This window comes from Brachionichthys hirsutus, chromosome 9 (genome assembly GCF_040956055.1).
Source record: "Brachionichthys hirsutus isolate HB-005 chromosome 9, CSIRO-AGI_Bhir_v1, whole genome shotgun sequence".
NCBI lineage: Eukaryota > Metazoa > Chordata > Actinopteri > Lophiiformes > Brachionichthyidae > Brachionichthys > Brachionichthys hirsutus.
This window is the reverse complement of record NC_090905.1, coordinates 4,572,897-4,600,826: the sequence shown is the minus strand read 5'-3', so window position 1 is coordinate 4,600,826 and position 27,930 is coordinate 4,572,897. Positions and strand designations below refer to the sequence as shown.

Genomic DNA, 27,930 nt, shown 5'->3' with positions numbered 1-27,930 from the left:
ATGCCAACCCTCCCCTCAGCGCTGGCCATGGACGGGAAGAACTACCTGCATCCAGAAGGCCCTCAGCTGGACGGCAGCTTGTTCTCAGTGGCCTCCTCAAACATGGAGGTTTTTAAATTTGCTACATTTGACACTTTGCTGTCCCTACTTCTTTTTGAGGGGTGTTGCCTTGGTGATATTGTCCATTTAATCATTTCAAATACGTTTTCCCAGTTTTCTTGTTGTAAGATGTCTCTAAATGATTTCCATTTTGTAGTATCATGATATAATGAAGATATTGAATTGGATATAAGATATTCAGTGCATTTTTGTTGAATAATGTATTTACGTTTTGTGGCTTTCAGGGTCCATTATATGCCTCCCCTGGTTCCTGGGGATCTTACTCTCAGCCGGCTGAATACAGCATACACTCCCCTATGCAATCTGGAAATCAGTAAGTTCATTGTTGTTTCATCATGAACTAAGAATGCTTCATAAGAGGAGCCGTGTTCAGTGCTGACAGGCTACAGCTTTCAGATTGAATGCTTGAATCCATGTATCACTAGCCACCGGGTTTTAATGCAAATTGTCCCATAACCCGGCCTATTTTGTAGTTATTATGACTGGACTATTTGAGTCGAGGGTATCATCCGAATGTTCTTCTAATGGTAGATGCATATTTAATGACTATTATTGGCTGGTCTCAATCCACGTGGACGTACGGCTTAAGAATAGAGGATAATAAAAGGAAGATAATTAAAAGACATATTTTGACGCTGTTAATGTTTGCTGTTGTCTGTACTCTCACGGAAAGAAAAGCAAACAAATGAAATGCTCAAGTTAATATTTATGTTCCACTTTGCTCGTGTAGCAGAAGCACTGTAACGGTCAGCACTGTGAACTGGGACTAAATATTTGTTTTTTCTTTAAGCTGTTCCTGTTTTTGCCGCTTTGACAAAGACCACATCATTTTTAGTCATGTTTGCGGCTCTGCGCAAACAGGGATAGTCTCAGAAATGATACGGTTCCTGCATTCCTTTAATCGACGTCATCAGGCCAGACGTGTTCTGCAAAGCTGTTTTCTCAATCATTCAGCCTGTTTCTCATCAGATAATAATGAGATCAATCTGATGTGAAATACCAGTAGAGATGTTTTTGCTTGACTGTTCATAATAACCTGATGTCTTCAGAAAGTCAACACTTTGACCAAAGCTAAACTGAATTACTTAAGATTTTCTTTAATTAAAGTAAGAATAAAATGCACAGATTATTTGAATAGAAATGGCTACTTTTGATACAAATTAAAAAGGACTTTTGACATAGGACTATGATTAAGAATGAATTATAATTCCGTGTAGAACACAGCATAGAAGACATCCAGCTGGTTCTAATTTTTCTACCAAATTTGCTTATTGCACCGTAAGAAAAGGTTGCGGTCGTATTTGGAAGTAGTAAAGTTGCATAGCTGCATAAGAATAAAACAAGGTGAAAAGTAACAGTTTTACTTGGATAAACAGTGGCTAAACTAACTAAAACTCTTTTCCCTCCAGGCAATACCCCTTGAACAGCAGCAACACCACCCCCACGACAGATCTGCACATGGATGTGTACTCTGGCTTCCCAGACGTGGACTTCTCCAGCCTCAACCTCCCTCGGAATGGCGATTTCCCCCAGGTGTGTTGTTTATCCATGTTGCACATGAAACCGACACCATACCCAGACCATTGTGAAACGCGACTGAAATCATCCCAAAATAAATCCTGGCCCTCACGGTTATAAATTTGTAAGGAGCTTGTGTAATCACAATTTAATTCGCGCTTGTAATGTCCCGCTCTCAAAAACTGTCTCTGTCCTTTTTGTTGTATATTTCACCGTTGCTCGCGGCGACTCTGGAAAATCTCTTTGTTGGTTGCTTCCCGTCTGTGATTGTTTGACTGAGATTTTATTGAAACCAAGATGGTGCCTGTCCCTGATCAGAACATCCACTCCCAGTACTGTGGGGCACCCTAGTGTTAAGTTCCCATCTGTCTGTCTCCTACTTACTTATCAGTGGGACGGGCCGTACCTCCTACCCACTCCTTTTATCCTGTCTTTTATGTGTATTCAGCTTTGCCAAACTGACCAGAGAGAAGCCTGATTAAAGGCTTTTGTTGTCTAGACTCCTGCAACAGTGCCCCCCACCCCCATTCCTGTCACATAGCATGTCATTAATAAGACACTGTAATTTAACACTTTTTAACATTATATTCACAATACACAAAAGTCATTACAAACCCAGCAACATGGTTCTAAAAAAAATACCATCAATCTTTAATTGAGTCCACAGACTGGGAGTGTCTTTGGGATACCGGTAATCCCCAGCCTGAAGGAAATACAACTATTAGTCCAATCATGGGGCAGGCACTGCTGCAGACTTCTAGTCATTCATATATTTACATACCAATCCAGATGGCCATACTATTTCTGTGAACGTTTGTGTCTATCCAGCCACGTCCATATTGTTAAAATCATATGAAAGGAGTGGATTGTAATGACACAGACCAATGAGTTTCTAAATTGTCACCCATTTTAGTTGAGCAGATAAGTACTATTTATGATTTAAATATGCTTAAAAGCGGCAGTCATGGGTTAACGAGCAGACTCGCAGTGACCTATGATTAGCCTGTGTGATGTTAGAAAGGGCATCTGCTGTTCTGTTCTCGTTTCAGCACAAGGCCAAAGCGGTGAATAATAAGGCATGTGACACCAATGTCGATGGGAACAAAAAAACCAAGTTGGATAGTCGGTTTTTAAGGTTTTCATTGGATGGTACAATTGCAGTATTTCATTTTGAGCTAGTGCAGACCCATATTGTATGTATCCTGATGGACTCTTGCACAAAGAGCAGGAGTACAGACAAATGTAACTAGAATTAAAGAGGTTCTGCAGGTTATACAGAAGTTCAAGATATAAAAGTAGCTACAGAATGTCATCTCCCCGAGAGACAAATTATCTAATAATCACAGGAAGTAAAACTGAAACTACTGCTGGCTGCATAATTAGTTATCTCGATGAGTAAAGAAACATTTATGAGCTGACCCATTTAAATTGAAAGAGCAACTTAAATGGCTTCCTACAATATTAGAATGACACACTTGCACCAAACTTGTATGTTTTCTATAAATAGTCAGTGAGGAGCAAAATGAAACCTCTGATATGCAATAAGTAAGAAATGAGAAGATTTTATAATTTCATTCAGGGGTGAATGCTGAATTATAATGATACTTTCTGCATTTCATTCATTTGAATGCACAAGATAATGCCATTCATTTGGTAGACGTCTGGTAGAATCTTTCAAATTAGCCAAATTGAGTAATACGGTTTCCTTGAGTCTGCAACCGACAGTCTGACAGCCGAGGGCTCCTGGGTGTTTTCACAACATTATTATTATGTCGCTGGCAAAATCTAATTTGAAAGGTCTGGATGAGAGTTGTATCAACATTTATCATCTTTATAAAAGTCATAGAGTGTTTGCAGATTATATCAGAGGCGTGTGACATTAGGATTTCCATTTTTGAAGGTATAATTTCCAGCCACCCGCCTTCACATGTCCTGAAGTTGACATCAGTTAAAAAAGGAGGCACAAGCAGACATAGAAGTACAAGAGTTTCATTTCATGTTTGTGTCTGTGAATGATTGTGATGATTCTGAGTAAAAAGTAATAGTGTTAAGATGGGGGGGGGGGGGGTATGTGATGTGTCATCCTTGTTGCCTGTGCTTTGGTGATTGGATGGATTTTAAGATTCATGTGGGGTTTCCCTATTTTCCTTGCCTATTTTAGCCTGTCTGGCTAAAGATTTCTTTCTTACAAGTAATAATGAAGGTTGACATTTATGTGATTCAACCATAAAAAGTCAAGATGAATCGGAGTTGATGTGTTAATGCTTTTTTTTTGTAGATATATGTATTGTTCAAATCACATGTATGTGGGCAATGGCTTCATTTCTAGATCATACTAGATTATTATTTCTTTGGACACGTTAAAACTACCTTTACATTAGAAATACAGTGGACAAACTTTCAAAAGCAAACGGATCTGCATTTAAGTACAGAAGAGATGGACAAGTGTAAAAACCTTTATGAAGAGCATCAGTGAAGACAAATGTTCTTGGAAGAGCCATTGCTTAAACCACACTGGCTAAGCTAAAACAACGAACAGCACCCCTGCTAACACACCTCCTGTTTACTCATGCAATAAAGTACACACAAACTAAGGCACGTTTACTCTTAGTATAATGTCTCTTTACTGCATATGTTTTCTCTTTGCGTTTTTTACTCACTATCACACGTGTACTCGTGCACTTCTAGGATTAATATTTTGAACATGTTCACAAACGTGTTATATATATATAAATGACTCATTCTGCCCATTCGGACACTGTGCCTTTGCTAAATAGCAGAGGTGTGGATGTGATTCGGGTTTATTCATGGGGATAGCTGTGATGCGATGTGTTTGTCTGTTTGGGAGGGGGGGAGGCGGGGGTTGATTCGGAAGAAGTTCATTAATTATTAATTATTTGACGTCCCACTACCCGACACACACACACAAACACTATGACGAGGATCCTCAGGCATACCATGATGACACCATGGACAGGCGCCACTCTGTCTCTTAGAGGCCAGCAGAGATGGACATTACATTACCTTACCATGCTGCCTTGATATCGTGTATTCCTGGAAGCTGAGTGAGCAAATAGACCTACGGTACTGTTATTCCATGCCTGAAGGAGTAAAATCAGTTCTGTTTTTTTTTTTTTTTTACCTTCATTAAGATTGGCTCTCAGTTATCAGAAAAAATCGTGTTCTGACACCATCTTTGATAAACATCTTTCTTTAAAACAAAACAAAAAAAAGACTCCTTTACGTTCAGATTCCCGGATATTATTTGATATTTTTTTGAGCAGTCACGCCCCGAGTTCCAGTAATGGGACTGATACATGATGAGATATTTGTGTGCAGTTGCGCACAGACAGAAGGATTGTCTGACGCCTGAAAGCGTCCCTGAATAGGCAAAGTTGCAGCTTGCACTCGACCTGTTAGAACATTCCTGACTTCATTGGAGGTCAGTGTGGAAGTCTATTTCAATGCTGATGAGTAGTTACAATAAGGACACGTTTTGACCGACGGCTTGAGGTGGCATGTTGTTGCCCCGGTGAGCTAATTAGGCACGTTGCTTATCCCTCCGTGCTATCCTTTCCACCTCTAAGAGATAGATCATTATATCAACGAGCAGTCATTAATAAAACGGCAGCCTTATAATAGATTAAGTAAGACAGGCCGCCAGGCAGGGAGTCAGTCTCTAAATATAATAATCATTAAGTCGTGGCCCAGGCCCGTTAGATATAGCAGTAAGCAATGGAGTGTGAGGAGCAGCCAGGTCCAGAGCGCAATACTGTTTACACTACAAATGCGGTTGAGTTACACCATGTACAGTAAAATGGGCCCGACTGCCAGTAACTCTCGTCACTTACCAACAAAAGCATCATTTCCTGAAAGCTCCTCCTCCTCCTCCTCCCTCTTCTCCCCACCTCTCCCCTCCCCTCCTCTGCTCCCTCACTCTCCGGCCACCTTTTTGAGCTTAGAGGAAGAAGTTCTCAATCACTATGACTAAGGCTTCTTATGCAAATATGTAAAGGCTGTCCTGCCAAAGCAGGAAGCCTGTTCTCGGCGTGGATGTGTCTCAGTTTGGTGGCGGCAGCACAGTTTGCGTGTGCGTATTGCCCCGGGCGTACCTGCGGTGGAGGCAGATGTGCGTGTTGAACCGGAGAGGAATTCTGAAGGGGCTAGTGAGGGTCCGCTGCTGGTTGAAGGTGCATCAGCTGTAAGGCGAATACCAGCACCCTCAAACAGCACATGGAAGAAGCTGCCGCGTTCAGGGACTCGAGGTGAAGCGGGAGTGTTTGCGTGTATGTGTGTGTCGTACCTCCCCACACTGCGGCGGTTGGACCCATGTCTCTCATGCAGATCTGGACTAAATTGTATTCACAGCTGGGACAACCACTTCCCAAGGTACAGCTACAGATTTCTGTTTTGTGAGTACTTATATATGTATGCTGAATGAAGTCTGTTATCTCAGACTTGCTTTTATACATCTGTCATTTAGAATGTTACAGTACACTGACAGCTGTGCGTTATGTGTGAAGCGGTTTTTACTGCAACTCCTGCCGAAGAGTAAATAAGCGCTTTGTTCCACACTTGGGTTTGTAATTTTAACTTCCTTGAATTATTTTAACTTCCCTATGATTATGATTTCAAAGGAGACCTGTCTTTTTTGTCTTCTGCCTAGTGTTTGGCTGGCATTGGATTAAACATAGTAATAAAAAAATACCAAATTTGTGTCAGAAGACAAACATAAACTTTGAGTTTCCTGGACAAGGACAAGCGAACACGGATGTCTAAAGCTTTTAGAGGAGACCATTATGTATTCTTTCATTATATGCCTACAAAACTAACATGTTTATTGTAAGAGAAATATAGCAGGGACGTTAACTCAGGTTTAGGGCTTGGCCTTTTTTTTGAAAGCTTGAGCACATTTTCACTGAATTTCTGGTGACACTGATTGACTAATATCAGAATTTATTACCACACACATATTTGAGAAATGATAACATCTGTTTTCCTGTAGTTTATGCTTTAGAGAAATTATTCGTTTCATTTCTGTTTAAAAAAAAATAGTTAAAAATAAAATAGGTTAATTGGAAGAGATTTTGCACGTTGAAATAATTCCTTCTTTTTGGTCGCATTTAGAAATTCCCTCACTTATCATCTAAGTGATTGGGGGGTTATATAAATAATGTTTATATATCAGCAATTTGCTTTTGCAGGTTTCTTTCTTTCAGAATGTGCATAAAATTCACGACCATTGTTTTAAAAAATGTGTGAAAATGAGTGACCTTTCCTTTAACACCGGGTTTGCAGCAGGGTATCCTCTTGGTGGGCGCATGTCATCTAGTTCCCGGCATATAAACAGCAAGCATTACCTAGGCACCCAGCTTACGGGCAGTAATTTAGCAGTGGGGGTGTGGATGCATGACGGCATGGTGGCTGAATTGGCGCTGAGTAGCCTGCATGCTGTCTTGACCAATATTTAAATACATGATTTTGCAAGAATTGTGCTGAGTTCGGCAGCTTTTTTTTGCAGCATGTACTGCACATCAGGAAAGAAAGAAAACTAGTGAAGACTTCTGTGGAACATTCTTTTTTTTTTTTTACCCCTCTGCTGGATGTCACACTGCTCTGATGAAAATAGTTTGGAGGTCACTCAGTACCTTACTGGACTGAATCGCTCTAGAAGCGCTTTTCTGTCCTCCCTGGTGGCGTGAGACGCCGTCTTTAAACACTGGTCATAGTATTTACCTGGTTTTTAGTTTTTATAACTTGAGATGGTTCAATTCGATCGGATAGAAACCTCCGCCAGCCAACATGCGATCGTCATTGAAGTTCAACGTGTCATAATAGTTCCAGAACACAGGCTTATTGTTCTAGAAGAGTGGATTTCTTTCTCCACTTCGCAGCGAGGCAACCTCCTGACTCACAGGTGATAGTTGCGGACTGACCACAGGTGTGTGAAAGCGTCACGCCCAAGATGAAGGTTATTTGAAGGTGATGCATTGGCATGTAGATGATGTATTCTGAATGTCCTGCAGCTAAACCCTCTTGTTACTGATCTCCCGTGTAGAATAGTTACCTGCAGGATACAGATGTGGTGTCATGTCTCATCAGCTTTTCACTTTGGTTTAAGCCCTGCTCTAAATAACAGGCTGAATATAATGTCATTGTGTGTAGTCGGGACAGTTCAGAGCATTGAGCAATGAATACAATCCCCTTGTTTGGTTGAGGGCTGCATTAGATTGATCGTTATTCTGTGGCTTAAGGGCCATGGCTTTGCTGCCAGTGTTTGCCCCTTTTGCAAGGTGGTCTGTGGTGTAAAATTTTTGTAAGACTAAATGCCATCCTGCCTCAGTATTCCCCTCAAATCCACTTTCCACTGCATGTATTAGTTTATCACTCATTAACAAATGCACACACGCGCGGGGTGAAGTGGGTGAGTCAATTTCGTGTGTGTGTTTTGTTATTTCACAAGACCCTTGTCAATCAGTTCAAGATGTGGGTTTCAAATATTGAGACATGCATGCCTGAGTACCGACACGTCCCCATGGCAACGGTTACCCCTCACATGCATAATAATGGAATCTCTCAGTATTCCTTCCTCTTTTCATTTTCACATTTTCTCAACGGCTGCTCCATTTCATCACGTCAGGAGTTGAAATTGAATCTTTCCTTGCAGTACCGTAGAGCCTTGTTACCCTCTTTAGCGGTCGTCTCAGTACCAGCTTCAGGCTGTCCTGCGTACTCCGCAGTATTTGCTGTGAGCTGAGACACCTGACATTGCATCCTTTTTATTTTCCAGAACATATGAAAACACTTGGAATATTCCAGAAGGCCTGTACACATCAAGTTTGTCCCTGGCTTTCTTTGCTCCGACTTGGCACAGCATGAAAGCTTCCCTGTCAGGATTGCTGGTCACATTGCCGGGACAGGCAAGACGGAGCACTGTGGCCTCGAGAATGATTGCACGATCAGTTTATTTTGATTCCAAAAACTATATCAATGAAAATGAATCATTTCTATTGTTTCTAATCTTTATTTTTATCTTATTTGTCTTGTATGTCTGTGCCCCCCCCCCCCCCTCCCCCAGTTTATTTATTTTTTTATCCTAACCGTTATCTAAGAGGGTTTCAACCAGGCCCTTAGAAATATAACTAAGTTGAAAAGTTTGATTAGAATCTGTTCTCTGAGACTCTTTAACATCAGTTTTTGTTTGATGACGGTTCTAAGTGGAGCAGCTTAAAACAGATTCCAAAGCGTGGGGCTGACTTCATCTGAGGATTCCTCCCAACCCAGTCATACAGACGATTGCTGATGGTGCATACATGGAGAATGACTAATGTGTTCACTTGGAAAATTTGAGCTTGGGGGTCAGGGGGGGGGGGGGGGAGTGATAATGTTAAAGCACTGATCAAAGTCTCTTTTGAGCTGCAAAGAGAGAAACAGACGGCAGCGATGGCCGTGTGAGCTCCAGAGTGACTGCAGGGATGGAGCGTGTGGCTGAACACAGCAGAGAATCTGAGAACCGAAGTGTTGTTGTTGAACTGATTTATGGTAGTTACGTTTCAAAGCACAAATCTAACCCTGTGGGGCGGTGCCGCATCGCACCGGCCGCGTACATATTGACCTGCTCATCCTGTGTGTCGCTGGCATGCATTGGTGTAGTTTATTTACATCCGTGAACAATTTGAAACGACACAATCCTACAGCTGACTTTAGGTAAGGACGTGAGGAATGGTTTCCGTGAAGCGATTGCGTCATCAGAAACTGACATGGTCACGCGGAAAAGTGGGAATAGGGAATTTTCACACTAAAACATGCTTAAATGTTTAAAAGGAATCCGGCTGGGAATCTAGAGAGTGATAGGAAAATGGTACACACAAAGTAACGGACCGGCCCTTTAGGCCGTCTGTGAAGCTTGCATAACGAAATGTCAAACTTTGCATGTGTACTCATAAAAATGCAGTGGCGTATTAATATCTTGGCTCCTGGATCAAATCCCTGTGGCAGGATAGACTTTGTGCACGTCTGCTTGTGGACGTCCATCCACAGCATGGATAGACACACACACACACACACACAAACACTCTCATTCCATCAATGTGTCTACAAACAAGGTCAAAAGCTGATCCCAATTGGGAAAGCCTGAGGCGGGGACTGTTTTAGTCAGCTAATCGGGAGTGATTTAATAACAAGCAACAAACCAAGCCACAATTTCAAGCGTGGATTTCCTCTCCTCGGATCATTGATCAGTTGGAAATACGATACACTTCATTTGACAGTACCTGAACAGCACGAGCCATTACACTTCATTATCATTTTTAGCCCTCAGATTCCTGATTGAGATTTGACTGACCCCCCCCCCCCCCCCACACACACACACACACACAGCTTTTATTGCTGCATCAGAATGTATGGATTTATAGCCATTCAGCATAATGAAGAGAGATCTGAAGCCATTTCCTCATTTAGCTACGTAGCAGCAATATCTCCCACAAAAAGGTTTAATAGCAGTGAAACTTTACGTGTTCCATAGATCCTGATTCTGCTGTAGAAGCTGTGGAGAAACAAAACTGGGATAAAAAGACACCGAGAGGTTGAAAGGGCAGAGAGGGGGGTTGGAGACGTTGTGCTAGAGTTGACAGAATTGTATGGATGAGAGTGTGGGGTCATTTGAGGTGTGTGTTTGTGTATATATGCATGTGGTTGGGGTGACTTACTTCCTGTCTTTAGACAAGCAGCCAAGTTGGCAACATGTAGGAGGGGAAATCCCTGGCCCGGTGGGCCTGTCTGGAACCTCAGTCTGGCCTTGGAGGTTACTGAGTTTAACATGACACTGCCTGCAGCAGCATTCAGGAGTTTTTACCTGCATCTTGGTTTTCTTTTCAGGGGTACGTTTTAGTCTTACTTAAGCTGAATGCAGAAAAAGTAGCTTTTTTTTGTGAGGCTGGTTCAAGAAATACCAGCCTTTATTTAGCCATGAACACTATCAAGAAGGACAGGGGGGGGGGGGTGGAGTCACTGTCGCACTGATAACAAGGCGCTGATATACCAACCACTGTCTGCATTTCCAAAATACTACAGTAAGTTCGACTGAGAAATGGCACGTAATTTGGCTGCAGCAGTTTGGGCATAAAAGACGATTTGAATGGTTTGCTTTGCGTCTGAGTGCAGACGGCTGTCTTCAACAGAGATTATAACATGATGGACCTTGTCTGGAAATGTGTTCTTCTGGATGTGCTAAAGGAAGATTCCCATCTGAGAAAACGTTCTGTCTTTATTACAACGCAGGCGGTCCAAGTTGTGATGCGGGCCTGTCATTGATGCAATTTGTGATTAGGGATGTGTTTCCCTTAAATAGGAAAGAACAACATTAACACCGGTCATGTGGGTAGAATTAAAGATAAAGACAGTGCTGTTGGACTTCCTTGTTTGGAAGCACCTAAATTTATCACACGTCTGTGTCGTAGCCAGAGTCATTGTACCAGGACCGACTCTTCCTCACTTCGCCGAAGGCAGCAGTAGCGACACGAGAGGCGCAGAGAAATCGTTTTTTGTTCCCGTTATTTATTTTAGCCTGAATGCATTTTGGTCACAAACTCGCGTTGCTATTCTTTGAAGAGAGGAGCATTTTGCCTCACTTTCTGATTAATCATCAGGCTGTCAATACTTCACCTACATCAGGCGACCCTGCTGCTCGTGGGCAGGTTATGTCTGGCAGTGTCATTTTCTCCATTTCTTATTCTGAAGCACAACCATGAAACCGCTCTGCAGGAACTTTGTGAGTTGAAGGGTGCGTGCCTCCTTTGATCACTGCCGTTATTCATATTCACTCAAACACGATTTACTTCTGTGCACACTGGATGGGACGTACAGTCTCTGCATACAGTGGTGTGCTAAGCTTTGTACAAGGCTTCTCACTGTATGTCTAGTTAATAAATACATGGCATATATGGCAAAGAAGAAACTGACACGGAATAGGAACATGTGTATTTGTATTCCGGTGTATGTATAATACATATACACAGCTGCATGGTTTTTGTTCAAATTATTTCCTCAGGTTAGAATACATTCCAAGCAGATTTCATTCCCTGAAACTGATTTTACTCGCCGAGTCCCACGTTTACGTGTCTTTTACCCTCTGAGCAGTAAAAAGAAGAGAGCGACAGAGAAGAAGGATTAGTAATGATATGGCTGTGGCAGGAGGCAGATTACCATCAGAGCGGTTGGAATTCAAACCTTATCTCTCTTTGGCAGGAGCCCAGTCTTTGGAACAGTAGATGAACTAGTCCTGGGTACGGCGCTGCCGAGGGACAAACACTGCTGCCTCTGTTGCACTCTGCTGAACAACTCCATTAGCATGGAGCTGAGGTCAGCCACGTCTCAGCCAGCACCAGCCAACATGCTGAAGAAGTTTGCGATAGCTACCATAGATTGTGTTATGATCTGGTGCTATAGAAATACAATTGCATTGAATTGAATGTGCATATTTACAGATCAAGTTATTTTGGGGCTAGTTTCATCTCGAGCATGAAAATCATTCATCGTGATAGAGCACATTTAATATGTTTTTAAACTGAAAGTGATTATGGTAGCTCCGTACTTTTAATTGTTCAGTAGATTTTTTTTTTTTTATCAAATCTAAGGGTGTGAAAAAATATGCAATTGTGCCTTTGATGGCATGCAGTGTGTTTGGTCAGCTTTATTATCTGAGACAGCATAGGATGGGCTACAGAGAAAAGTGTTCGGGGAAAAAAAAGGTCAGGATCAGATAGCTGTCATCCTCACTACTGTGTGGACCCATTATGACGCCGCCTTGCTCCCAGTCAGGCCATCCTCTGAGGCTGACGGCTGCATGATGGTGGATCTCCTGGACAGAGCGATGGAATTACCAGCTTGTCTCAGAGACAAAAGATGCAGAGGGAAAGTTTTGTCTCGGTTGACTTCTGTTGATGCTGCTAAAATATAATAAGAGTAATATTAATGCAGGAAGAAATTGAAAATATTAAATAATAATAATCCACTAATTTGGCTAAATATTAGTTCGTATTAATACGGTTAGAAACGTCGAAGCCCTTGAACGAATTGTGTTGATGACCTCTTTACAACTGTGCCTGCTTAAAGAGCACATGCCTTTTCTTGTCCTACATAAGTACACACACACACACACACACACACACACAAGTAATGTAGTAAGGGAATGATAAAGGGAAAGCCACAATCTTGGAGTTCCCAGATAAGCTGACTGGTCCAACCTTGAAAAGGCACTCTTTCCAATTTACCGTTATTCCTGGATTTTGGTCATTGAGTAGTTTCTGTAATATTCAATGACAAAAATATACTCCTGTTTTCGTGCCCCCCCCCCCCCCACAAAATTAGTCTTCAGTCAGAATATGTTGAAGCATATTTTCAAAGGGACGGTTCCACGGATCTGTGCTATGTCCATCTAGATATTTGCTCTGTTTGAATGCGGTTGCAGCACAGAACCTCCGGTTGCATTCAATCCTGCTTCATGGTCCTCTGGAGAATTTAATTGGAAGATGGTGGTGTGGGAACTTCCACTCCTGGAACAGTATAAATATACAGACATGCCCCCCCACCGCACACACACACACTGCGAACTACTCACGATGAAGAGAATAGATTCTCACCCACCCATATTTAAAAGAAAAAGACCACTCCTCTGTTCAGCCTGTCATCATTTACAATGCCCCCTCCTCTTCATCGCCACTCAGTCCCTATCTCATTGCGTCCATGTTTCTTCTCGTGAGATCCGGTAATAATCCTTCACAGGAAATTGTAGAAGCTAGTTAAAGAGCATGGCGTGCTAATGACTTGCAAAGCATATGAATAGAGGGGTGGCTGGAGGGCAGCCACGGCTGCAGTGACACACACAATCATTATGCCTACCCCCTCATCTTTTGTGCGTGCTGACATTTTGTAAAGACTACTTATGTTTCTCCTGAAAGAGTGCAGTATTGTGGTTGAAATCCACAATGTGCCACCTCTTGTTATGGCTGTTAATCCTTAGGTGTGGACTCCACTGCACCGTGTGCTCCTTTTTGATCATTGAGAGTCCGGACTGTCACAATATTGAACTGTTCAAACTGAAAGACGTCAACGCGTGCAATGTCCTTTTCTCTTTCCCCCCTCTTTTGCAGGACCTGTCCTGCATCGATGACCTCTCCACAAACTCCTTGTTCTCCTCTCCGGCAGACTCGCTGTCGGAGTATGCCGATGCCCAGTCCTTCATCAGCACAGATAACCTGGACACAGTGCCCACCCTGTGGGATGTCAACACTAGTACCAGCAACACACCAGCACAGAGCCAGCTAGAGGTACTTAGCAAGTCCTTCACACACAGACGGCATTACAACGCCAGAGTTTTTGTGCTTTTTCATGCTATGAAGTTTCTCATCGACGGTTTCGTCTAGCCTCAGTAATATGCATGACAAATAATGGTTCACCGCAGAACCGTTTTAATTAGCGTCTCCACAACATTTGTACAGTTGACTAAATAACAAGCTGTGCTCCATCCCTACCACAGTGTCAGATTTTTGTTTTGTTTTTAAACCCTTGACCAGTGGTTTGAAAGAAGTGAATTCTTACCACACCAGTCTGTTGAAGTCCAGCATTCTTCCAAGCCCTTCACCCTTGCAGATTGTGCAACATCCTGAGAGCACAAACATTACCACAGAGACCAGACCACTTGAAGAAGAAAAAAAAGCAGCCTTTGTGACTGGAATACTTTGTGAACTCCAACTCTTGGAGTAGGATGTATCTTCCAGTTATTTTCATATTTCTGTAATTTGTAATTTTTTTCACCTCTCAGCGCTTAAAGGCTCAAATACACTGATGGAATGCAACAATATATTTTCAAAATTGCAGCTGGGGCAATTCACGAGGCTTAATCACATGTCTCATGTGACTTACCACTAATGTTGTTGCACATGGATACGACACGGACATATTTGAATCGGGTTCCCGTAAGGTCAAACATACTGCTTGACCTTACAGTATTTATTTTTTTAACTTAACAGTGTCACGCTTTCTCAGGATAAACTGCAGTGATGTGACATTAATAATAATTACTGTATTGGATGCACTGTCCCCACAAAGAACCATCCCCTCCTGCTCGCAGTGCTGTTGTGGCCTTTTTGAATCAGTCTGGTTATCTTTTTGATAAAAACCTGAGTACATTTATTTCTACTGCCTTCTGAAAGCCTTTTATAGTTTCCTTTTCATTCTGCCCTCATTTCATGCATTATGTTTCCCAGACAGACACGACTTTATCCATCTTTCGTTACCTCCGCCGAGGCGAGGCGGAGGTTATGTCATCGCTGCCGTTTGTCTGTCTGTCTGTTAGCAAGATAACTCAAAACGTTCTGGACGGATCTGGATGAAATTTTCAGGAAATGTTACCAGGGAATGTTACCAGGAACAGATGGTTACATTTTGGTGACAGTCCAGCAGAGATCCTGGATTCTGGATCAGTTTAACATTTTTGTTAACATTGCAGTCAATGGAGCTTGAAAATTTGTTCCTCAATATCTTGGTTGATTATTGACCGATGTTTATGGAATTTGACACAGTCATGTAGGATGGGGGCCTCTATCTCACCACTGAATTTAATCCCAATGGGATCCAGAATGAGGTCAGGAAAAAATTGTACATTTTAATATTGAAAAGATACCAAGAAGAATTTAGAACCGTTTAATGATGATCCAGATCCCCATGTGGACGGCGTAAATCTAATCAGGAGGGGAATGAGCTGCTCGGCGGAGGTCTGCGCCCTCTGAGTGCTTCTCTAGTTGTTGTTGCTGTCTTTTCACTGCCATACAACAAACTGCATTTTGTGGAGTGTTCTGTCGTCAGACATCAATCTCCAGTGGCGCTCCCACGCTCTCCTGCATTATATACAGACATTACGCGTTATTCATTCATTTGTTCCTCTTTCCATGTGCATTGTCACCGTTTTTATTTGTGTTTCTATTTCTTCATTTCATGTTTTGTTGACAGCTGAATGGCACCGGCAGGTTTCATGGCTTGGCCAGCTTGGATGATATAGCTGCTATTATCAGCACACCACCTTTAGGAGGATTCCAGGTAGCCAAACCAGCCATCATTAGCATTTCTCACCTATATACACACACACATATGCACATTATGCTACAGTTTTAATGGTAATGGCCACCATCTCTGAGGTAACTATGAGTTGGTAGCAACTAAGGCGATTTTAAATCCAATAATCATGAGTTTTACTTTTTAGGGATTAAATTCACTTTTTAGGGATTAAATTTAAATATAAATTGATGAGGGAAAATAGCCATTTATTATCACAAACATGAGACAGATGGGTTTTTTTCCTGGGTACATCCGACATCCTTCACCCAGCCAACACAAACTGGCTATTGGCATTCAAATTCTTAATAGCCTATTTCTAAGCACTTTGCTTAATTACTATCAATTTAAAAATCTAATTAAAAAAGCAGTTAAACGGGTTGTGATATGTAATTTTGGCCCCTGAGCGTATGTCTGCAGGCCGCTGTATTTTCGCCACCGCGTACAGATCAGTATCGCCGACCAACCGTATCTTTTCGTGATGAAATGGTACCGGACAGTGAGTGAAATAAGAAAGCTTGTACTTTCTCTGAGAAGCCAGTTCTACTGCAGCTGATAAAAGTATTACTGCATGTTGTGTATATATTGGTCATTCCTCAGGAGCATATAACACTGTCTTCTTTAAACATGATCAAATGCAGACCTCAAACTAAGACCATACTGCATTTCACGATTTTTAGATAGCAATCTAATGTTGCCTTAATATGTAAAGCTTTCCTGATCAACATTTTTCCAAAGCTTCATTCATTCTACTTCAGCTGGTTCTATGATTTCATTCATTCATTTCATTCGTTGTTGTTTTTGTGCGGGTGATCCTTCCTGCTCACCTTTACTAACTACTCGCCTTCCTCTGACTTTCAGCTGCGATGTCTTTCCTAACCTACAACTGAAACAAGAAGCTTTACTCTCAAATGTGGATAGTGTTAATGAAATAAATCCTGATGCTGTTCCCAGGGTCAAAGAACCGAGCCACCACCACCACCGGAGGAGGAGGATGCCGATGCAGAGGAAGAGGAGACGGAGGAACTGGGTCATGTAGACACATATGCAGAGTACAGACCTTCCAAATGTAGGTCACTAGACAGAATGTCAACATACAGTTACTAATTGTTTGTCCTCTTTCCCACATTCCTCTTGTTAATAAGACCTTGTAGTTTGCTGTTAACATGCCACCTTTTTTCTTTCCATCTCTCCTCAGCCACTATAGGAATCTCCCATCCTGACATAGTGGTGGAGACCAACACGCTATCCAGTGTCCCTCCTCCTGACATCACGTACACTCTGTCAATCCCTGACCCAATTATTAGCTGTGGCCTGCTGTCTGCTCTGCAGCTGGAGGCCATCATCTACGCCTGCCAGGTACAAACACACACAGCACAGAGCATAGAACACGTGTCCGTTTTGGATCAGTTAATTTGTTGATTATGCGTGCGTCTCCATCAGTGTACTTGTTTTTTTTGTGTGTGCTTAGCAACACGAGGTCATCCTTCAGAATAACCAGCGGGCAGGCTTCCTGATCGGAGATGGGGCCGGAGTCGGAAAGGGACGCACCGTGGCCGGAATCATCTTGGAGAACTACCTTAAGGGAAGGAAGAAATCATTGTGGTAAGAGAGGCGTACGACTCCGACGTTCCATGTGCATAGATCATAACGCCAAAGTTAAAGCTACGGTCTCACCTTGGTTTGAGTTACTGATTTATACGTCTGTGGTTTATATCCTAGATATGTTGAGCGTGTAGGAGCTAGTTTGTGGGAAAAAATCCTGACTGAATTTCGGTCTTTCCTACCCTCAGGTTCAGCATATCCAATGACCTGAAATTTGATGCAGAAAGAGATCTCAAAGACATAGATGCATCCAGTATTCCTGTGCATGCCTTAAACAAGGTGAGTCCAGGGGGAATCAGTGTGACAGATCGGGGGGGGAAATATGTTTCATTCATGGAGCTGTTTGATCTGAGCTGAAACTAGAATGAGGTATTTATTTGGTGGCTGCGTTGTTGTATTGTATGCACCTCATCGAAACTATATTCTTTTTTGTACGGCTGCTTTGTTTTCATAGATTAAGTATGGAGACACAGCTACCTCAGAAGGAGTCCTGTTTGCAACTTACTCTGCACTGATTGGAGAGAGCCAGGCAGGAGGGCAGCACAGAACCAGGATTAAACAGATCCTTGACTGGTGCAAGCCAGACTTTGATGGAGTTGTATCCTTTCACCCCAACAATCTCGCATCTAACGGTCATCTCTAAAACAAAATGTCACGTCTGTTTTGAGATGTTTTCCCTTGACCGTTCCCATCACAGATTATTTTTGATGAATGCCACAAAGCCAAGAATGCCACATCTACAAAGATGGGCAAGGCAGTACTTGACCTGCAAAACAAGCTGCCACGGGCCAGAGTGGTGTATGCCAGTGCCACAGGTAGGCTGACACAGAAAAAAAATAACACAGACACACACACACTTGACCAACTAATGCAAAACCAAGATATGATTTTTAAATGGTTGTTTTTTTGAAACCTCTGCCCCAGGTGCCTCTGAGCCAAAGAACATGATCTACATGAGCCGCCTGGGAATCTGGGGCGAGGGCACACCCTTCAGAGCTTTCGATGACTTCCTGCACGCCATCGAGAAAAGGTTTGTTTGTGGGGCGGGGCGGGGGGGGGGGGGGGGGGGGGGGCGCTTCTTCAAGAGTTTGCAGAGAGCCTCTCAATCATGTGGACAAATTTCCTGAAATTGCTGCGCTTACTGGAGAATGCCTTACCATCAGTTTGTGGTCATGTCTGGTTTATCCTTGATGGGATTATGCTGAGGGATTTTTTTTAATGATTTTTTTATGACATCTGTGTACAGAGGGGTGGGCGCCATGGAAATTGTTGCCATGGACATGAAAGTGAGTGGGATGTACATCGCCAGGCAGCTGAGCTTCTCAGGGGTGTCTTTCCGCATAGAAGAGATCGGACTGGACAGCGACTTCAAACTGGTCTATAACAAAGCTGCCAGACTGGTGAGCGAGCGCCAGGCCTCTCACGGATGGAGATTAAGCCGTTACATTTGTGCCTATATTTGTATTGATCATGTGTGAGAAGATATTAAAACAAAACCATGTGGATATGCGTGTCCAGTGGGCAGAGGCTTTGCAGGTATTCATGCGTGCAGCTGATGAGCTGGGCTTGGTCAGCAGGAAGTCACTCTGGGGTCAGTTCTGGTCCTCTCACCAGCGCTTCTTCAAATACCTCTGCATCGCTGCCAAGGTCCGCTGCCTGGTGGAGCTGGCCCTAAAAGAGCTGGAGGCAGGAAAGGTCAGCAAAACACAGAACATATTGTTGTATGGTATATGTAAATAAGAAAAGAAACTAAGTGACTGAGAGGAGGAAGTAGTAGGAAATGAAAATCCATACAGGTTGCATCAGTAGAGAGAAAGACCGAAGCACCACGTGAACAAAATAGTTTTTAATAGTAAATTAAAGCTGTTGCAAAAACACTTTTCACAGGTTGTAATGAGGTTTTTATTAATGGCCCATCGTGTTTTGTGTTGATGCGGATCTGTTTCGATCCACCACAGTGCATTGTAATTGGGCTGCAGTCTACCGGGGAGTCTCGCACCAGAGAAGTCCTGGATGAGAACGACGGGCATCTCGACAGATTCGTTTCTGCTGCGGAGTGAGTGAAAAGGAACACGCTGCTCCTTTGATCGTCTAAAAAGCTAAAGGCTTTCCCACACTTTTTCATGAATGTCTAGAAGTGTCCTTGCTGATACCTTTCTGACACATTCCACCCTGTTTGAAGGGGTTCACGTGTTGGCTAGAAGCCATTGCATCCTGTAGATTTCTCACATTTAATTTCTTTGTTTCGCTAAACTGACAGATCTTCCAGTGATCCAGTCTTGTGTGTAACAGGTTAAATATTTAGGCCAGCCATTTCAGTCTCAGTCACACCGAACAGTCTTAACGTTTTTAGAGCGCATACAATTGTCATTCAAGGAGGAAAAAGAAAGAGCTAATACAAGAACTCGGAATGTAAATTCCCTCTGGAATTAATAAAGTCTTCTGATTCTGAATGCTTGGACGGTATTTGAATCCTAACCTCTCACAGCAGACTGGGGCCGAGTGTATTAGATCACAAACATGATCCTCCTCCTGTCACACCTATAACAAGGCTAAAACGGGAATACGTGTCTTAACTGTCAGAGGTTCCTCATTTTGTCCTCAGCCCCTTTGTTATCAGAATAAAAGTGGTTTTTCTTGGTTCCTCTTCTTTCCTCTAGGGGCGTATTCCAGTCTCTTGTAACCAAACACTTCCCGTCAGAGAAACAAAGAAGGGAGAAAGCACCAGGAAATAAGAGAAAACGTAAGTGACGAGGATGGCAGCATTCCTAAAGCGCTTGAGAAAAGCAGCAAACTGTTCTTCACTCTTAAGATCAGCTGACATGTCAGCCATTTTCCATTAAATCTAATTTAATGGTCAGGGTTTGTTTTTTTCCCCTGCTAGCACTCTCTCTCTCTCTATTGCAGCCTGCAGTATTGGCTTCTCATTAAATGTACCCCCCCCCCCCCCAAAAAAATTCCTTTTTACATGTTTGCACTCTTAATAACAACATTGCGGTTTCCCATCAGGAAAGCCGAGATTCCGCCAGCCCAAGATTCCCAAGCACACCGTGGACGTTGGCGGAGTGATCAACATTAGCGACGACAGCAGCAGCGACTCTGACGGCATGGACACCGACTCCAACTCCTCACCAGACTCCCTCCTAGACAACGATGACGTCATCTTTGTTAACCACACTAGCTGCCAGACAGGTAAGGGCACGCTTCTTTTCTCTGGTGTGTCGCTAGAAGGCAGAGGACTTCAGGTACCTCGGGTCAACGTTGCAGAGTGATGGAGAATGTGGAAAGGAAGTGAAGAATCGTGTGCAGGCGGGCTGGAACGGGTGGAGGAAAGTGTCAGGTGGGCTCTGTGATAGGAGAGTGTCGGCGAGGATGAAGGGAAAGGTCTGCAAGCCATGATGGACGGCTTAGAGGAAAAGACTCTGAGGAAAAGCCAGGAGGCGGAGCTAGAAGTGACGGAGATCATCATTATTGGTTTTATGTTTTGTACAATTAGTACTTGTGTTTTTCCCTGAAAGGGTTATATTGTTGACACCTCTGTTTCTTATTTGCAGCTAGGATAGAGGAGATGAAACAGGGCCTCCTAAACAAAATATCCGTACTGGGAAAAGAACTACCTCTCAACACCTTGGACGAGCTCATCGATAAGTTAGGAGGACCAGATAAGGTTTCAGAGGTAGAGCTTCTTCACTTTGTCAACATTTAAATAAGCATTCGTGTCATTTTGAAGCAGAGCTTCTCTAAAAACGTCTTACGTGACAGAGCGATGAATCCTCTTTGTGCAGATGACTGGTCGCAAGGGTCGTGTGGTGCGGCGCCCTGAGGGCATCGTCCGTTACGAGTCCCGGGCTGAGCAGGGCCTCACCATCGACCACATTAACATCAAGGAGAAAGATCGCTTCATGGGTGGAGAGAAGGTCAGATACACCAGGAAAACTCAAACATGTTTTACAGTACTCCCTGTATATGAAACCAGATATTTACAGCTGGAAGAACATAACCCACAATGATTTTTTATTTCATGTATTTTTTTTTATATTTCCAGTTGGTGGCCATCATCTCAGAGGCAGCCAGCTCTGGTATTTCCCTGCAGGCGGATAAGCGAGTGAAAAACCAGCGACGGAGGGTCCACATGACGCTGGAGCTGCCGTGGAGTGCGGACAGAGCCATTCAGCAGTTTGGTGAGTCGAGACGTGCAGTCGGTGCTTAAAGGGAAGTGAAGGACGCTTCCTCTTTCCCGCAGACGAGCTCACCTTATGATAAGTAGATGGTTGCATTGACGGGGGTCACAGTGAAGATCAAGTTTTAATACATATTCAGGATATCCTCCATTCATGAGTTAATTTTGTGTGATGCAACTGACACACACACACACACACACACACGCAAACACACCCATCATTGCAGATGACACATTAATTACTTGGTGGCCTTCCTGTTTGATGTGAAAGTCAAAGCTCGATTCTTCTTTGGTGGACGGCGGGACCACCGAGTTGTTGGGGAACCCTATCCCAGCAGGTTATCTTCTCCGAGAGTGTAGAGATGTGTCCTCGGCGTTACTACGGTTGTGTGGTTGTAATCCTGTTGCCTTTGAGTCCTCACTGCTCTTGTGTTTTTAGTTTTGTAAATGATGTTTTGTTCTTGCGTTCTTTGGGTCTTTCCAGGTCGCACTCATCGATCCAATCAGGTGACGGCCCCAGAGTACATCTTCCTCATTTCCGAGTTGGCCGGGGAGCGGCGCTTTGCCTCCATAGTCGCTAAGAGACTAGAGAGCCTGGTAAGTGTCGTGGGTTTATGGGCATGTTTATACATTCATTTTTACTGCTCCTTTCTTATTGTCTCATTGAGTCAAAACAATTGTTCCATTTTAAACGGATCCATATGGGCATCTCCTTCAGTGTTTATGGATGATTGTGTATCGCCGTCTGCTGACACGGCCTTCACCCGCTGTCCTTCCAGTCCTTCCAGTTTTCTGGGATATTCCCAACTTTAAAAGCTGTTTATTGAAGGAATATCAAAATGCCACCACTAACCTCAGGGGATTCTGGGACTTTCCTTTCTCCAGCTCAGTAACGGAAAACCGAATAAGCAAAGAAAAAAAGGAGTGACTTGTCTGACTAGTTTTCAAGTTTAGCTTTCTATTCCATCATTAGCAACTTATTTCAATGCTAGCAGACATTTATTTCCATAATGACAAAGCATGACAGTTCTTTCTGGGAAAGGGCAACAACGTCGTGTTTGCTAGCCAGCAGACAAACACAGTCGGTCTATTTAGCTGACTGATTACCTTCTCGACTGACTGACTCCAGATCAGCAGTAAAGTCATTTTTGGCTAAGGCGTGCCTTTGTTTTGGAATCAGCGTGGGCAGATCCAGCAGCTGTTCCGATGACTCTGCTCCTTCTTTACTTTTTCCCTCGTCTCAGTCTCAGTTCATTGCAAACGTTACAAGAAAAACAGCATCAAGTGTGGGTTTAAAAACACCATTTAATGCCGCCTCTATCTGTCCCTTTTGACTTTTGAGGCTAAAAGGCATTCTGTTTAGCTTCATATCTTGTTGTCTGTGTGGCACTCCAGCCATTCTCTGTTTGGTGTGCTGGGTGCAGCGTAAATGTAAATGTGCCTGAGGCTGAAGGAGAAGTCACGAGAAGTCACTGCCACACGCTATCTGACATTTAATGGTGCTGTGGCTCCAGACTAGTTCCTATTTACACAATTTAAACATGCCGAACTATGACGTCTGCCTCACAGATTGTGTTGTAGCAATGATGCTCTGAAGGCTGGGAAGCTAACACTCATGCTAATAATAGTACTGTTGTTAATCCACTTTGCAGGGTGCATTAACCCATGGAGATAGACGGGCCACAGAATCCAGAGACCTGAGCAAGTACAATTTTGAAAATAAGGTAGGCAACTCGGAGAAAAAAACAAGGGCTTTGTTTTTACCTCTTTCTCTCTCTCTCTCTCTAACTAATTGAAACGTCTCTTTTCTTGCAGTACGGTACCAAGGCTCTAGATAAAATCACCAAAGCAATCCTTGGCCACATAGAGAACAAGGTCCCCCCTCCGAAGGGCTACCCTGGGGGGGATGCCATGTTCTTCAGAGGTACGTTTCAACTTTAAGGATCAACAGAGCAGTTTCACCAGCACAGAGTCGGCAGTGATTGATCAATGGAACCAACTGAACGCTTCTTTATTTCAGACATGAAGCTGGGAATGATGGATGTTGGCATCTTTTGTAAGGAGCCTCGCTTTGGGATCAGTACTGAGAAAGGTACAGTATCTAAGAGGCCTATTTTGTACCAGGACACATGAATACACAGCCAGCTGCATTAAGTGCTCTGTGTCGCGTCTTTATTGTAGACTGCAGCATCACGAAGTTCTTAAATCGCATCCTGGGCCTGGAGGTCCACAAGCAGAACTTCCTCTTCCAGTACTTCACGGACAACTTTGACTACCTAATTGAGAAAGATAAGAAGGAGGGCAAATATGACATGGGAATACTCGGTAAGCGTCTGTCATCGTAGTTTTTTTTTTTTTATTTGCTTCCCAGGGATTGATATTTCAAAAAATGCATTCTGACGCGAGTTCTCAGTGGAAACACTTCTTCTTCTTCTTCTTCTATGTTCCTGACAGACCTCGCTCCAGGTAACGATGAGATCTACGAGGAGAAGCAGGAAAATTTCTTGACCGTTGGAAACCCACAGGATGGGCAGGTCGTTCTGTATAAGGTTAGACGCCACATCGCTTCAGATATTTAGATTGTGACCGTACCAGATGTGAGTTTATGAATATTCACGATGCCCGAAATAAGTCTTCTGCTTGCTATTTTTAAGTTCATTCCGGTGTGGCTTGCTGCGAGTAGTCGCCACAGATTAGGTCACAAAAATGTGGTTTTGTGCTTTGCAGAGGTTTTGTGCACGGACAGACATTGTACAAATACGAAAGTATTTTCCACTCAGCCTCTGAGCGGTAACGTGGTGCTCCTCCGCTATTAAAGTTTTGATTGATGTCACCAAAAGTCAGTGATCATGGAGGCCTAGCCCAGGGCGAAGCAGCGTGCTCAGACTTTATAGATGGAATAATTACTGGTATCTCCTGCTTCTACCTGTCAGCTGCAGGCTAACGTAGATTAGAATTTCTGAAGTTGCAGCCAAAGCAGATGATGCGACCAGTTTAACAAGTATAAAAGGTGCGCAGTTGTGGTAGAGGATGAGTTGTATTCACACGAAGGGTGTGACTGTACTTCTCTGCAGCAGTGTTTGCCTAAACCCGCAAGACTTTTAACCGCACAGGCTTCATTCTCCGGTCCTTTTTTGTCCCTGTAGATCAGTGTGGATAGAGGTATGCCCTGGGACGAGGCCTACAACAGGTCACTGAAGCTCAGCGGTCCCGAGGAGGGGTTCTACCTGTCCCAGAAAGTAAGCAAGCTACATGTGGTGTGTAATATTTAGTCGGTTAAGACCTCAACGCATATGATGTCGACACAGCAGGTATCCTTGGACTCTTGGTTGGTTGTTTCGTCAATAAAAACCCTCCATTTTGTGAAAGCTTTCCATGTATGAGGTTAGCATGCAGCAGGTTTGACAAACATTAAATATCAAGCTGGTGTTTTTTTTAACGTGGTTAAGCAGCACTTCAACAAAACGAGGTTATTAAGTCAGAGGAACATTTATTAACAATATTCAGATCATTATGTTACAAATAATATGCAAAATGATTCCACTCTTTGGAATTGCATTGCATTTCTTCTTTATAATGAATCAATCCAATCTTTATCAGCGTCTTTTGAAAGCGTGAACTCTTTAGAATGTGTGAGTTTGTCCATGGGAGTGAAACGCATGGCCGAAACGGCAGCTTCGTTTGTCGACGTTTCAATTGATTCGCTCTCGATGGCGTTCCTCCTCAGCTTCGAGGTAACCACCCATGCGTGCTGCTAGCTGAGCAAGGGAGAGGTAAGAATTTCAATGTCTACAAGCCGAACATTGGCAAGCAGGCCCACCCCGAGAACCTGGACAACCTGCAGCAACGTTACCGAAAGGTAAGCCCCGCCCCCCCGACTGGCTGCTGATGAGTCACGGCTAATAGTTGTCTGTAAGAACCGTTATAATCAAACCACACATTTTTCATTTCATCTCAATACTTGTTTATTCATGAAAGGTCATCTGTTCTTTTGTTTATATTGTGCAAACAGTTAGGAAGGTTTCATGAAACATAGCAGGAAGTCTTTCACTGGATCTTTTTCCTCCTTGTGAGGCTATGTGGGCTCTGATGCCCCCTTGTGGCCATGGTTGAGTACCAATTTAAGATTAAGGCAGGCAGGAATCTTTTATAAACCCCATTGACAAAAAAATGTACAATTTAAAATATTAAAATGGTATGGGTATGATAAGGTTCTTTAAAGTTTCTCTTCCCTGCATAAAGAAGGGTGATAATTCAGGGCACTCGGTGTTATTGCATTATAAATGAGAGAAAACTTGGATGTTTCTTTTATTGCAAAGGCAGCATTAATTTATTACAAAAGGTGTATGCTTTAAATTGTGTGTGTGTGTGGGGGGGGGGGGGTTATCCATGATGAACTCTTATTGATTATAGTGCCATTCACTTCCTTTGCCAGGTGACTCCAGAAGAAGCTAGAGACAGCTGGGAGAATCAGTTCACCTTCTCCTTCAAGAAGTGCAGTCATGCCAACTGGTAGGAACCCACAGCGTCCCTTAGGATCGGTTAAAATGACGTGACAATAAATAAAAGTGAAATAAAAATTCTTAGTTGGATGATTTTTGTTGTTGCTGTTGTTGTTGTAAGATCAAAATATCTGCCTTTTCCTCTTCCGTCCTGTCTCTAGGAACGGCAAGTGTAAGAAGATTGAGGAAGGCCAGGAGTGTCTGCAGGGCATGCGCCTCCGTCAGTACCACATGTTGTGTGGCGCTCTGCTGCGTGTGTGGAAGCGTGTTTCCGACGTGGTTTCTGACATCACCAGCTCCAGCATCCTGCAGATTGTCCGCCTTAAAACGAAGCAGCATAACAAGCAAGTCGGTCAGTAGCACACCACAGACACTCGTACCCCCCCCCCCCCCCCCAAACAGAATATTTATGGTTGTCTCACGCTGTGAAAGACTAGTCTGGGACCGAAGGACGTCCTAAACGCTTTCTAAAGGAATCCTCTGTGTGAAGATCTGGCTTTGGATGTTTTGAAAACTGATCAAAGGCTCCTCTTTATTTCTCCCAGGTATCAAGATCCCAGAGAACTGTGTGGCGCGTGTGCGCGAGGAGCTGCTGCTAATGGACGAGGAGGTGAAGAGGAGAAGGAAGGAGAGGGAGCTGCAGGCGCTGGAGAAGCGATTGGCAGAGGAGCGCATGCGTAAAATGGAGCAGGAGAACAAGCACCTCTTGGCAAATTTGTTCAGCCAGAAACCGATGCTGAACCAGTCGCTGTCTCTGGTCCACACGCAGCTCCTCAAACAGAAACAGAACCAGAACGCTCTTCAAAAGAACCTAACCGCTCAGCTGCGGAGAATGCAGACCCAAGCCCGGCCGGCCTTGCAGCAGCCCTCCCAGCGCTTAGCGATGTTGTCCTCGCAGAGAAATCGCAGCCAAGCCCAGCAAAGGACCCAGAACAGCTGGCCGAATAGCTCCAGCAACGCCGCCCCCGCCAGCCGAGGCGCTCTGCCCAACATAGTCAGCCTCACCTCCAATTTATCGCAGTTCTATCCCCAGTCCTTCCTAACATCATTCCCACAGCTGAAGAACCAGCCCGTCCCACTCCACCAGGCCGCCCCGTCTCCCGGCATGTCCTCCAAAAGTCCTCTGGATGAGATCTTGGACCTGACCGTGAGCTCGCCCTCGCCGTCCCCGGACACCACCAACGGCAGGCTGAACTTGGACGGTCTGATGAGGCACTCTTCGACTTTCGGGGACGACTTTAACCTGGAGTCTCTGCTCTCGCAGAGCGCTCCGAATGCCCAGCACGCCGCACAAGTACAGCAGCCTCTCTTGCTTCAGCAGCAGCAGCAGCCGAGCCACAACCTGCTGGCCAATAACCAACAAGACTTGTTAGATTTCCTTGACCTGTCCCTGTCTCCCCAGATGCCCACGCAGAAAGCCAGCCCGACATCCTCTACCTCTTCCTGCTCCTCCTCCGCGTCCGCCGCCTCTTCTGCGTCGAACAGCTTGCTTTTGCACGTCCCTGCCGGCCTCGTGCCGGCGTCCGCTCTCATCCCGACGTCGTCCTCCTCTTCTCTCTTCTCCAGTTCCTCCTCGCCCTCCTCTCTGTTTTCAAACTCTTCCTCTCAATTCTCGTCCCCCTATCTCGTCCCCCAGTCGGACTCTCTTTCCTTACCCAATGGCCACTGCAACGGCGTAACCCTGGACGTCCGCGAGGCGCTGAACAGTATGCTACAGGCCGGACCGGACCGCACGTCTGTCATTAAGTACCGCCAGCCAGAGTAAAAACAGCAGCGGCTCTCCTGGACTTTGATTTTCTTTTGCATTTTTTTTTTTTTTGCCTTTAAAAGCAGATTGTCTCTCTTTGGTTGCTGTCTGTGATCACACCCTCAGCCCCCCCCCCCCCCCCCCCTCAG

The 27,930-nt window shown here is 43.9% G+C and overlaps 1 protein-coding gene across 1 annotated transcript; it reads left to right on the top strand.

The window, feature by feature from the left end:
• sbno2b (strawberry notch homolog 2b) lies at window positions 1–27,799 on the top strand. Its single transcript, XM_068743193.1, has 31 exons — window positions 1–108; window positions 345–433; window positions 1,530–1,653; window positions 13,788–13,964; window positions 15,646–15,732; window positions 16,702–16,816; window positions 16,946–17,106; window positions 17,219–17,352; window positions 17,541–17,631; window positions 17,807–17,950; window positions 18,050–18,167; window positions 18,277–18,382; window positions 18,599–18,752; window positions 18,871–19,047; window positions 19,311–19,408; window positions 20,013–20,095; window positions 20,362–20,544; window positions 20,907–21,028; window positions 21,138–21,269; window positions 21,398–21,533; window positions 22,017–22,129; window positions 23,185–23,256; window positions 23,348–23,456; window positions 23,553–23,624; window positions 23,714–23,857; window positions 23,987–24,081; window positions 24,679–24,771; window positions 25,260–25,391; window positions 25,968–26,044; window positions 26,196–26,386; window positions 26,580–27,799. The coding sequence occupies exons 1-31, from the start codon at window positions 1–3 to the stop codon at window positions 27,797–27,799; spliced, it is 4,857 nt and encodes a 1,618-aa protein (XP_068599294.1).
• The last annotated feature ends 131 nt before the right edge of the window (window positions 27,800–27,930 follow it).